The following is a 13,652-nucleotide window of genomic DNA, read 5'->3' as shown; positions in this document are numbered from 1 at the left end:
GGAGGGGTAGACGAACCATGAGAGATGATGGGGTGGGAGGATGGGTTGGCCTGGTGGTGGGTATTGAGGAGGGCACGTTCTGCATGGAGCACTGGGTGTTATGCACAAACAACGAATCATGGAACACTTCATCTAAAACTAATGATGTAATGTATGGGGATTAACATAAGAATAAAAAAAAGAAAAAAAAAAGAAGATAGTAGGAAGGGAAAAATGGCGGGGGGAATCGGAGGGGGAGATGATTCATGAGAGACTCTGGACTCTGAGAAACAAAATGAGGGTTTTAGAGGGGAGGGGGTGGGGGGATAGGTTAGCCTGGTGATGGGTATTAAGGAGGGCACATATTAAATGGAGCACTGGGTGTTATTTGCAAACAATGAATCATGGAACACTACATCAAAAACTAATGATGTAATGTATGGTGACTAACGTAACATAATAAAATTAAATTTAAAAAAAGCTATATAAACAAGAGGCTATATAAACAAACCTTGTTACTTTTACTAATTTACCACCTCAACCCCAATTCTGTAGAATTCCTTACCAATTGAAGCTCCCAAACATAGGTTTTCATTATCCTGTCAATTCCTTTGTCTAAAGTGTATAAAAGCTGCAGGCCTTGGTCATTTCTTTGGATCTCAGTTTTATCATTGGTCTTCCCTGTGCATGTAATTTACCTTTGTTTTTTTCTCCTGTTAATCTGTCTCATATCAATTTAATTCTTAGACCAGCCAGAAGAACATTGAAGGTCAAAGAAAAATTTTCTCCCCAATAGCTGCTTATCATGATCCAGAGATATAGTGCACTCCCCTTCATCTTCTATAGTAATCTAATTCTTTCTGGTATCAAATAGTAGAGAGAAACAGGAAGCCAGGGGCATAATGGTGATTTTATATATACGATGACCCTCCCATGACACAATAGTTCTAATCTATCACCTCTGTTAAATCAAGCCCTTTGAGTAGAAGTCCTATATAAATTTGTTAGTTATGTGTAAGTTTCAAACTGATACAGAGGAAATGTATACATACTATTACCTCTATCACTGAAACAATGTTTTCCTTCTAAGTCTCATTATCTTCCTTTTGCATAATGAAACTCTTTGATTCATTTTAAAATGAGTGTGTGTCCATGCCTGTTTGTGTGTATGTGTGTGTGGGAGCATGGATTGGCATAGAGAGTGTAGCAGGATAATAAAACATAAATAAATGTTCTATCCTCCCTGTTCCATCCAAAGAAAGTAGCCAAAACCATGTTCAAGAAAGAAGTGAGCTGGCATCCAAGAAAATTTCATAAATATACAATTCCTTCAATTCAGCAAATATACTACCCAGTAACAAAAATGGCAATATTTAATGTTTATGTTTTAATATTTATAAAGCTCTTTTAATATGTTTTCTTATAAAGTAGACATGGACATACAAGGAAAACAAAAAGAATTTTTTATTTTATGTTTACCTTTCTTTCCAAGATGAATTCAAGTGTGGATATAATGATTTCCTCTAAGGCTTCATGATAGAGAGTTGTGTAAAGAAGCCTGGTTTACTGACTCACAGTTTTGGTGTTAATTTGCATGACATCATGCTTATCATGCTGGCTAGGATATAAATAATGATAAATTCTTGGGAAAAGTATGTTACACCAGTTAATTCTATCTTGCGTTATCATTATCCCAAGAGGGTAAAATCTGGCTTTTTAGGTATAGGTACGTATGTTGTGGCAATGAAGACATAAATGTGTTATCATATCATAGGCCATTGTGAAGTTCATAGACAAAATTAATTACACATTTCTACTTAATTTAAATAAAATACCAAGTTGTCTACTACTTTTGGAAGAATCATACAGAAAAGTGTAGTTAGAGTATAGAGATAAAGATAATCACTAAATCCAATGTAGGATCAAAACAATCATATAACTCATTGGGAGATGCTTTAAATCTTTCAATTGATCTAGTAGTAAATATTTTCCCCCACAGATTGCTTTTTCTCTAACACAAACATCAAGCAAGTTTTATGACAAAATTATTTTTGGTCATAATTTCAAGTGTACTTTCCTTAAATAAGTTTGTGTTCTTCTTATGTAAATTATATTCATCATAAACAGTAAACATTTTTTACTACAAAAATTTTTCACCAAATATCTACAAATTACATGAAAAGAATACTTACCTTGAATTAATCTTACATAGCAATGGCTTTGTGTTTATGTGGAGATAAAAAGTTTGTTTATCTTTATAGAATAGATGTGATAAATCATATTCTAGTAAGAATTTTTGGAATTGAAGGTTAGTAGAAGACTTATTTTGAAGAAGAGATAGGGTCTATTTTAAAATGGTGCTAGGAAAGTGGAAAAATCAGTTGGATTTACTACAAAGATACATTTGGCTTCATAAGCCAAATAAAGCCACAATAAGGCTTTATTTAATCATATTTCCCCCCCTAAATATCCCTTATGTAACTTTACATCAAAACAGGGAACTACTTTGCAGTCTCTTTTTATTTTACAAATATTATATCAATGTGTGTGTGTGAGCCTCACTGTTAAACATTTTAAGTCATCCTATTCATTTTTATTATTGTTTGTGTGTGTTTCTCTTTGACTAATTTACCACACAGATGATAGTTTTTCATTGCTTTTTCTTTTTTTAAAGTCTTCTTCAACACATTCTTTTTCATTCAAAATTTTTCCTCTTTCCTTAAACTTAGCATATACTTAATTTCTGTACTATTGTCCAAAATGCATTTAGTATATTTAGTTAGTGCACTGGTACTGATCACTGGGGTTACAAAGAAAACATATATTCCTGCTTTCAGTGGTTTCCAATTATCTCAGTGAAGAGTGTTTTGCTCTTTGATGATCTTTCCTTTAGAGTCTCTTGGGCAGTACAGCTTTCTTCACACAAGTTTTCAGATTCATTCTAGCCCGGAGTACTGCCCCCTCTGCTACTCCATTTAGCAATTATCCAGTATCTCCCAAACGTGTAGGTTCCATGAGATCTGAAGATTCAACTTAAACTAATCTTGTGTCTCCTACAGGCCTGCAATTCTGCTGAATGCCATGTTATAACACAATAAACATGTGCAAAGTGACATATCTCAGCTATGTTTATCTTTTGGTATAATCAATGGGCTTAAACTGAATCAATTAGCTTTTTCTTAATTCTCAAAAGTATATACAAAAATTTAGTCATCACTTGAAGTCTTGACAAGAAAAAATCAGATAACATGGAAAATATATTTTCAGGTTTTCTAAATGAAAAATCAACACACACATATATAAATTTTATCTCTAAATACTTTTTTCTCTGTCTTTATAAACATTTATTTCTATTCCTGACACCCACTATATGCCCAAATATGAAGCTTTGGTGGCTCTCCTGATCCAATTTTAATAGGCTGAGGAAGAACATTTATAAAATAAATGAAATAAGTAGAAGTTGGATTTGAAGGTGGGGATACTTACGAAAAAACAGTCAATGCACTCAAGCATGTAATTATTTCTCAGCCTTTAAAATATGGGCACTCATAAGGGTAGGGAAAAATTGCTCTAAGGCAGTGCCAACAATGTATTCAAAGAAGACAGCATATCAAACTATGGTTTATATATTAGCATGTGAGTTGTGGTAAATGATACTTGAAATGTCAATGTATAGAGAGTAATGACCTATTTAGATCTGTGGGAATGAGAATTTGCAGTATTTGTCTCAGTTATATCTACACACCTTATTAAAACAACTCATTGGTTTAATTCAAAGATTCAGAGTATTATGTCACATTTATTATTTCAAAAAATTCTCTTTATGATTCTGATTTGTCTGTATATTTGTTTGAAAGCTTATATCTATTGCCTGTTTCGAACTTCCAAAATTAAGAAGATTTTAATGAGACCAATAGATACAGCAGTTAAAACATATACATCCATCTGGTAAATATTCTGGGAATTAGGAATTCCTATTGTACATATTTATGAGTTTAGTTTTCATTTCTTCTCCTTCATTAGTGTTACAACTTTTTAAATTATTTCTACTCACTTCGTTCAAAAAAAGTTGAGATTTTTAAAATACGTGTTCCTTTTTTATGGTTATTGTTTAAAGTTCTGTAATGGCTAACTGAACATGATAAAAAAATAAAGTTCTGTAATAGCAATTTATTAATTGTTAATTCAGTAAGTAAATATAAATGAAATTTGCTTAGTTAAAATTCAGTAACATAACTTCTTGCTAATATGTTAAAGACTACCTGGCAAAATTCTGCTATCAAATACCACAAACAATGGATGATACTTGAAAACCTTTTGTAATAGTAATGGGAGCACTTTTTATACTGCATCTCCCAGTGGATTGTTTTGGATTCATTACCAAAACTTTTATAAAATAAGACAGACCCATGGAGAGAGTGATCCACATCTATTAAGACTGTCAGGCATTGTGGTAGGAATTTTCACATATCTTGACCCTGTTAATCCTCACAATCACATGAAATAACCATTATCAGCCATTTTTGCCTCTCTTAAAGCTTGAATATAGGGACCATATTTTATCAGCTTTATATCTCCATTATTGGGAGTTGATTCTTTAGGTAGACACTCAATATATATGTGTACACATATACATGATTGTATAAAAATGATTCACAGAGCATTTGATTTGCCCAAATTCAGAGTTAATTAAATGCAAATCCAAGTCTTTCTAACCTCAAAATGTTTATAAACCTCCTTACATGGTACTCTTAATGCTAGTTTTCAAGGTAAGAATATTTTACTCTGTGTTCACATATAATTATCCAGAGTTGTGCTGTCTATGGATAATAAATTAAGTTGCATGTGTAAAATAAATATTATTAATAGTATGGGTTGATGCCTGCAGAAAAAGAGGATAACCTTCTTATCTTAAATTATTTGACACATGCCCTAAGTGATAGGGGCCAAATAGACCCAAGGCAGCTATATCAGTTTTTTCTGAACTAGGAAAGACTGAGAAGGACAAAAATATTGTCACTTTCAGACAGTAAAAGACTGAGAAGGACAAAAATATTATCACTTTCAGACAGTAAAAATTCCTCATATCTTCTGCTAATGTGTGACATATACTAGCTACTTGGTGGAAGATTGTGGCTATAATCCTTGGATGACTGATGTAATTGAAGAAACTCATATTAAGATTCAAAGATGCATTTTGTCTAATTAAATAATTTCTCTTTACATATATTCTGCAGCTTCTTCCTTAATTAAAAGTCAACATAATGTTCCCAAATTTGCACAGCTAAAACAATGACACTACGATAAAAAACAATATGGACATTTAAATTTACACAGGTACATAGTTCATTTTGAAAATCAGTCACTTACCTTATATCTTAAAGAGAAGTATCAAAATATTCTTACCTTAGAAAACTGTGCATTTATCCATTTTGTGAATGTTTTCTTTTGAACATCTTCTCTTTCATCTATAACGTAAAATTTAAAAAAGATTCAAGAGTTAAGAAAGAATTCTGAATATCATATTTTACAACCAAAATAACTCTCAATTATTACATATCAATGTTATTTTATATTTGGTATTAAATTAATTGATAATGAAATTAAACATAAGTGATATTGGTATTGGGCATCTAAACTAAAAATGAGATGTCTAAAATAATTGATACAGTCAAATCTATGCTCATTCAAATATTATATAAAGCCATTACAGAAGAGTAGTTTCATCTGAATAAAGGAAATATTACTTATCCTCCTATGGTGAATAGATACTCTAGCATAATCAGAAGAGCCTATTATCTGTTTTTTCTTCTGAAAAAATATTCCTGAGCTTTTCCTCTTACACCCTTCCCAGTCCATGTAAAAATGATTTTCCCCTCTTTTGCAATACCTCCATACTCTAACATGGGCCCCCAGCATAACCTCCTCCCATTATAGGAGAGGTTTCCTGATGATCAGGAGCATGGTTTTGCATCCCAGAACCTAGCATTGTCTGCACAAACTAAGAGTTCAGCAAATATTTGATAAACATGCAAATGCTTTAGAGGAGGGGGGGATCTTACAACTCCAAAATTTTTAGTAATTCTTTTCATCCAAAAGTCAGGAAATTTCAAATCAAAATGCAAATGACACCCTTCATGGATTACATATAAACACTCAAAGGAAAAATCTCCAAGGACTTCTTACACCAAGAGATTACGGTGGAAAATTATTAAGAAACAGCTTCACAGAATTCATGCTTCTAAAAATTATCTCTTTTTTTTTCAAGTTGGAAATTAGCATGGAGTTAAATGGGCAGAAAAATAATCAATCTTGATTAATGGAAATCCTTCTTTAAAGCCAAAGCCTACCTTTAAATTACTGTAAATGCAATCATATTAATTAATGTTCAATAAATGAGTGCATCTGAGAGAGACTTAAAATGGAGAGGTTTTATATTTTATTTACACTGAGTCAAAAGAACCCTTATTGAAATGTCCTGACAAAATAACCTCATTTGCTCTCGGATTCTTTTTCAGCAGTAAATCTCAACTGCTTTTCCTGAAAACAGATGATCCATAGTAAAGAATCATTTTCCCATGACAAATGTATCCACGTACTAAGAAAATCTGTTTATCGTTAAAGGACATTATTAATCTATAAGTAGATACTCTTAAGTGATATGAAATAACAGCGGATAAATAATAAACCTAAAACTGTTCTAGAAGAGAAAATTTTACTTAGCATCACAATATACTTTCTTCTTATTTAATTGTGTGAGTCCCACAAACTATACTGCATGTGGCCAAATATCAGCATTACCCATACAGTACAGGATAAATCATAGCTACCATATGGAAGTTTTTTCTTTGTTGACAGTGTGAATCAATAAAAATAGATAGTAATAGCTTCTGAAACACGTCTAGCCTTTTGTTAATATATTCCCTAAATTCAATACTACCCTTTTGATAATAATAAAATAAATAAACAGAACATTTCAAATGGTCAACTTTTAAAAAAAAATTTTTTTAAAGATTTTATTTATTTATTTATTTGACAGAGAGAGAGAGAGAGAGAGCACAAGCAGGGCGAGTGGTAGGCAGAAGAAGAGGAGCCCAATGTGGGACTCGATCCCAGGACCCTGGGATCACTACCTGAGCCGAAGGCAGAGGCTTAACCAAGTGAGCCACCCAGGCACCCCTCAAAAGGTCAACTTTTAACCATTTTCATGGACTTGCTGCAGGGAGACTTGCCAGTACATTAATTTCTCAATGATTGATACACATTTTCCTATGTTAATGATATTATTTGCAATTCAACTTATTTTTTTCCTACATGTGCATGCAAATCCTATCAGACATGGGAGAGTAAATGAGTCATTTGAAAGCACACATTTAAAGGTTGTAAAACATGCCCAACCATCTTCACTAAAAGTCGAATAGGAAGACATTTGAAGAGATGTGTTTCACGTAAAAGTAGGTAGTAAAGCAATATTTTTATTGGTTTCAATTATATACACAAAGAGTGATTTTTAGATAGGCCTTGAAGGCAGGAGGGAAACCTTGACATTATGTGCAAAATAGTATGTATCTATTGTGTCAATAATACTGAAGGCGAATTTTGTCATATAAATATCTCACTAGGTCTTCTTTTTTATTTCTTTTGCTTTTAATACAATAAAAATACGCCTTTAATGAATTACCTACTTATGTATTATTTTGCTATATAACATTTGTTTTTTTGAACATGATAAATATTAATATAACTGGCTTTATTATCATTATAAAATGTATATCATTTATTAGTGTCTTATTGTTCAGAGCTGTTTCACATGTCATCTCAATCCATAGGTAGTTTGCCATTTTATCCATTAAAAAAATACAAGCTCAGAAGGAATAAGGCTAGTAAGTGACACAGATGAACCTGATATAGATTATTTGAATCAAAATCCATGGCTTTTCACGTTAACCAGTTCACATTATATTTGCATAGATAATATGGAATGGCATAAAATAATTAAAGTCATAAAAGTTGAATGTATTAACACAAATACAAAATAACCATGATTTTAGAGCCTCTATTTTAAACCCAAGGAATTCCATGTATGCTGTAATCAATGTGAATGACATCCTGGAATTTTATAGTCTACAGCTTGAATGTCTACATGGATTTATCCAGATTTATCCAGATTGGAAAACTGAACCATCCTTAAGATGTTAGATAATTCATTTGTTAATATTTTAAATAATAATGTTCTTATATTTACTAGTTGATATTTAGTGCTCAATTTTGCCATAGATTAACCTTATGGAAATTTTTTTAAATAATTAAATTCATTAAGAGAAAAATTAATTTTAAAATTAATATTTTAAAAATCACCCCAAAGTTGTGTGTCTACTCATTACAATCCCCATAAACATGTATTTTACATAGCCACAATAATATTCTGCCTTTTAAAGCTTATTTTATCATAAATATCATATGGGCTACCATTTCTTTTCATTTGCTATGAGAGATTCCACTGTAATGGACATCTTCATGCACTCTCTTTCAGTTTCTGGTGTATAATTGTCCCAGAATAAATTACTGGGTCAGCATTAAAAAAAAAAAAAACAACAACTTTTATGGCTTTTACTAAATGTTGTCATATTGCTTTCCCAATGGCCATACCAATTTTTAGTGGTACTAGAAAGAATAAGGTTATGCTGCTGATAGGAGTTTTGTTGCTTTCATTTTTAAAGTGATTGTTGCTTTATTAGATATAAGGAGATAGTTGATGCTCATCTTAATTTGAATCTGTTTGATTACTAATGAAGTAGGACATGTTTTCAAAACTTATTCTGCATGTTTCTACTTTTGTCAAAATACTTGTTTATATCCTCTGCTCATGTATCTATTGAGCGCTTGATATTTTACAATTAATTGGAATGAGATTATAAATCAGTTCTTAAATATTTCAAGTTGTGGACTCCATTTGATTATCTGATAAAAATAATGATCTCTCTCTATATAAAAAATGCCTATGCGGACATATTTACACACAGTTTCATGGGGTTCACTGACTTCTCTGCAGAAGGTTCTATTACTATGAAATCCCAAGTTAAAAATCACAATCATAAATTAAGCTACTTGTTCTTAGTCAGTGAATGAATATATATTCCCAAGTGGTCGTATTTCTTTTAATTTTCATTTCATTTTTATTATGCTAAATTTTTACGTATTTATTTTTTTTAAAGATTTTATTTATTTGACAGAGAGAGAGAGAGCACAAGCAGGGGGAATGGGAGAGGGAGAAGCAGGCTCCCCACTGAGCAGGGAGCCCAAAGTGGGGCTTGATCCCATGACCCTGAGATCATGACCCGAGCCGAAGGCAGACGCCTAACAGAATGAGCCACCCTGGCACCCCATATACTTTTATATATTTAGATCTATCTATTTCCATTATTTCTCATATAACTTAAAAGTTGACGCCTTTATTTATTTATTTTTAAAGATTTATCTATTTATTTGAGAGAGAGAAAGAGAGAGCATGAGGGCAGACAGGGCAGAAAGAGAGAGAGAGAAAAGCAGACTCCCTGCTGAGCGGGGAGCTTGACAGGGGGCTTGATCCCAGGACCCAGAGATCATGACCTGAGTTGAAACCAAGAGTGAGACACTCAAATGACTGAGTCACCTAGGTGCCCCTAAAAGTTGATCCTTTTAAACACAATCACTTACATATCCATAGTTAATCTAAAGCTGATACACATAAACATACATATATGATAAATTGTCATAGAGCTTATAGAGATTATTTCAATACTTCAATAAAATATATGTAATTATAGACACAGTCTATAGTGAGAGATATGAATGTGAAACCAACAACAAAGAGAATGAGAAAAGAATAAAGTGAAATCTGTTTTACTAGGAAACGATTATCTATATATTCCTGTCTAGTCATTTCAAAAAGCACATATTCTATTTTGTTTTCTCTAGGGTTTGTTTATAACTGATTTTCTTTTACTAATAAAAATATGCCTGAGTATATTAATGTGAGAGGTAAAGAACAAAATCTCTGTTAGAAAAATTTACTTGAAAACTGTTCCCTGGAGATGTCAAGGAGTGAAGAGCTACTACTTCATAAATTGCAAAAAGTGACCAACATTTTATTTTATTCTCTCTATGGGGAAAACTCATAAAATTAGCTTCCTACCATGACATAAAAACTGTATTTCATCTCAGAACTAATTAACCCTTTCTAATAAAGTCATTTTTTATCCAATAAATCTGGACCTTCATATTTTCTACGATTAGTGCAATGACCTTTTGCCCTGTTATTAACTTTTATATTCCTGGGTCCCTGATAAATGTAGGATAATTAAATTGCAATATTCATGATTCACAAGAGTGAGTTACTGCACAAAAATGATGTTGGCAAACTGAGAGAACATTAAATCAGGGGAACCGGCTTCCAGTCCCAGTGCAGGACTTAGAATGGTGGCCTTAGAACTACCAGAACTCAGCCTCTTTATCTGTGAAATAAAGATATTAACTGCCTTTTAACTCATGGAGCCGGTTTTAAGATGCAATGAAATCATTTGTTTATGTAGTAATTTATAGACTAATTATTTACAAAAAAAATAATTATTTACAGAATGCTCAGTATCTGTTGGTCATTATAAAGGTTACTGAGAAGGTAAACAGAACTCAGTTTTTACCACAGTTCACACCCTTGTAGAATACAGACATATGATAGATAAATATTAAACATTTTATATAAGCAAGGATACATATATTCAAAGGATATTACAGGAGCACAGAGAAAGGGATATGTAGCCATACGGATGTCAGGGAAGACATTTTCTAGAAGGGGATGGCTAAGTTGAGTCTAGTAGGTGAAGCCAAAAAAAATGGAAAGAAAAAAGATGCAAAGGGAAAGATGAATCTTTAGGAGGAGATCGCAAGGCATAAGGAATACAGTAACATTGTATGATTCCACTCATAAATGTCATCTAAAAAAATGAATAAACAAACAAAAAGCAGAATCAAAACTATAAATACAGAGAACAAACTGATGGTTCCCAGAGGGGAGGAGGCTGGGCAAAATGGTAAAGGGGAGCAAGAGATACAAGCCTCCAGTTACGGAATGAGTAAGTCACAGGAATAAAAAGCAGAGCATAAAGAATACAGTCAATGATATTGTCATAGCAATATGATGGGGCAGATGGTAGCTACACTTGTGGTCAACACAGCATAATGTATCAACTTGTCAAACCACTAAGCTGTACACCTGAAACTAATGTAACAGTGTATGTCAATTATACCAAAGGAAAAAAGGCATGCTCTTCATTGTATTTAATTCAGTTTTGCTGCACTCTAAAGTATGAAGGAGGGAGTAGCATGGGACGAAATTATAAGGAAGTTGGGAGTGAGATCATGGAGAGTCTCCATGATATGACCCTCTATATGACAATGTGAGTGGAAGCATTGAAAAACCAAAACAAACAAACAAACAACCCAGTTATGTAAACATCACGAATTATCCTCATTACACAGGGCAGTTAATCATAATCTGTGCCAGAAAGACATTTTAAAAAATGACATTTCTTTGGGTGCTAGTTAGTATGTTAACTGAAAATCCTCATCACTTAAGTGACGCAGAAAATACAAGTTTAGAACTAGAAGGGAATATTAGAGTTGGTAACGGTTTAGAAATACATATAGTGAAGAAATACAAAGGGATATGAGTTTATTTCACTTTAAAGAGAGGACTATTCAGTAATATAGAAGAGATAACAGGGTCTCTATTCTCTGCTTCCACCAAAAATGAGAAAAAGGGAAATGAGAAATGTGGAAGATTCATGGTAAACATTAGGTAAGGTTATGTGATACTGTGGAACATTATGAAGAAAGGCCCCAAACTCAGGACATAGTTAGAAAATGGATTTATCATGTTATTAACGCTTCAAAATGACGATGCAAAGTGGAGGACAGTAGAATGGAGAATGGCATGAAAAATGCTTTCCATTAAAACCGAGTAATAGCTTTTGATCATAGGATTACAGAATGTGAAGGCCGAAGGTGACATTCGTGGTCATTTCATAATGAGGAGGTCTAAAATAATTAAATTACTGCACAAAGAAGAAAAAAACAGTTAGTGTCAAAGAGGTTTCCTTATTTCCGGCTCACTCTACAATCAATGTAGTGCAGTTTTCCCTGCTCATCGCCCTACAAAAGTTGTTAATATTATCACCGATATCCTTTCTAATTTCCCAGTGACTGTCTAGATTCTAACTGTATCCCCAGCACTTAGCATAGAATATGTTACACAGTAGTGCTCAGTAAAAGTGTTTTAAGTTAATGAAGACCAGATTTACTTTTCAGACTTCTTTTTACTTTTGTTCTTTGCAGATATTAATTCCATTAACCTGTGGTAGAGAGAAAAATGGTCCTCCAAAAAGGTTCATGTCCCAATCTCCAGAATTTCTGAATAAGTTTTGTTAAAACTCATTTGTTTTACAATAAGTTAAAGTATTTTAAAACTCTTTGTTATGGCAAAGAGAATTAAGGTTGCAGATGGAATTAGATTTAGTAATGAGGTAATTTATGATAGGGAGACTATCTCAGGTAATCCGGCTTGGACCAATGTAATCACAGTGTGCCCTTCAAATGGGGAGAGGGCAGGATAAGAGGGACAACCTGAGAGAGAGCAGCATGACAAGGACTTGGTCCAGTGTTCCTGGTTTTGAAGATGGAAGAAGAGGGCCATAGCCCAAGAAAGTGGGCAGCCTCCAAAATGGAAAAGATACGAAATAGATTCTTCCCTGCAGTCTCCAGAAGACACACAGCTCTGATGGCCCTTAACTTTAGCCCAGTGAAGTCAATTTCAGACTTGATACCTGAAGAACTGTTAGATAATAGGAGTTGTTTTAAGTTGCTAAATTTGTGGTAATTTTTATAGCATCAATGGGAAACTAATACATAACATTTCCTTTTGAAGGCTATTAATTCCAGTGACAAATATATACTGATACCAACAAGGGGGTAGGAATACAACTGTGTAAAAGATAAAGTTCCTACCCTTTTGCCTTTACAGCATAGTGAGAGAAACAGACACACACAAAACAAACATACAGTGGATACATTGGTAAGTTCTTTGATAAAGAAAATACAGGGTTTTGTCAAAAGCATATAGAAAGGAACCTAACTTGAAAAAGCCAGTGCTTCCTTGATAAAGTGATAGATCTCAGCTGAGTTCTGAATGTTAATTAAGAATATAGAAGTATAAAAAAAAAAAGAATATAGAAGTAGACAAGGTGAAAAGGAACCTTAGGCAATAAAAAAAGCAGGTTCAACTACCAGGATATGAGAGGAGTATGTCTGTTCAAGGACCAAGAGAAGGAGGAGGGGAAAGACCAAAGTGGCTGAGATGACTTTAGAAAAAAGAGAAATAATCATTAGCCAAATTAGGAAGAGACTTAAACTTTAGCCAGAAGGCAGTTAGAAACCAAAGCAGAATTTTAAGTAGGGAAATGGCAATACTGGTTTGTGTGTTTTTTTTTATTTACTTTATTTTTAAAATGATTTTATTTTTAAGGAATCTCTATACCCAATGTGGGGCTTGAACTCACAACCCTGAGATCAAGAGTTGCACTGACTGAGCTAGCCAAGGCGCCCCCAAAGAATTTTATATAATTATGTATTACATAATA

General features: G+C 33.0%; 1 protein-coding gene across 1 annotated transcript in view; it reads right to left on the bottom strand.

The window, feature by feature from the left end:
* The window catches only part of DMD (dystrophin), a 1,845,074-nt gene that overhangs the window by 1,664,898 nt on the left and 166,524 nt on the right, over nucleotides 1–13,652 (bottom strand). The window contains exon 2 of the mRNA XM_081807964.1: nucleotides 5,386–5,447. Coding sequence (XP_081664090.1) covers nucleotides 5,386–5,447 — 62 coding nt within the window. The remainder of the gene's footprint in view (nucleotides 1–5,385; nucleotides 5,448–13,652) is intronic.

This window comes from Leptonychotes weddellii, chromosome X (genome assembly GCF_054177405.1).
Source record: "Leptonychotes weddellii isolate Sample4059 chromosome X, ASM5417740v2, whole genome shotgun sequence".
NCBI lineage: Eukaryota > Metazoa > Chordata > Mammalia > Carnivora > Phocidae > Leptonychotes > Leptonychotes weddellii.
Note: the sequence above shows the minus strand (reverse complement) of the source record. Positions and strands in the feature narration are given on the sequence as shown.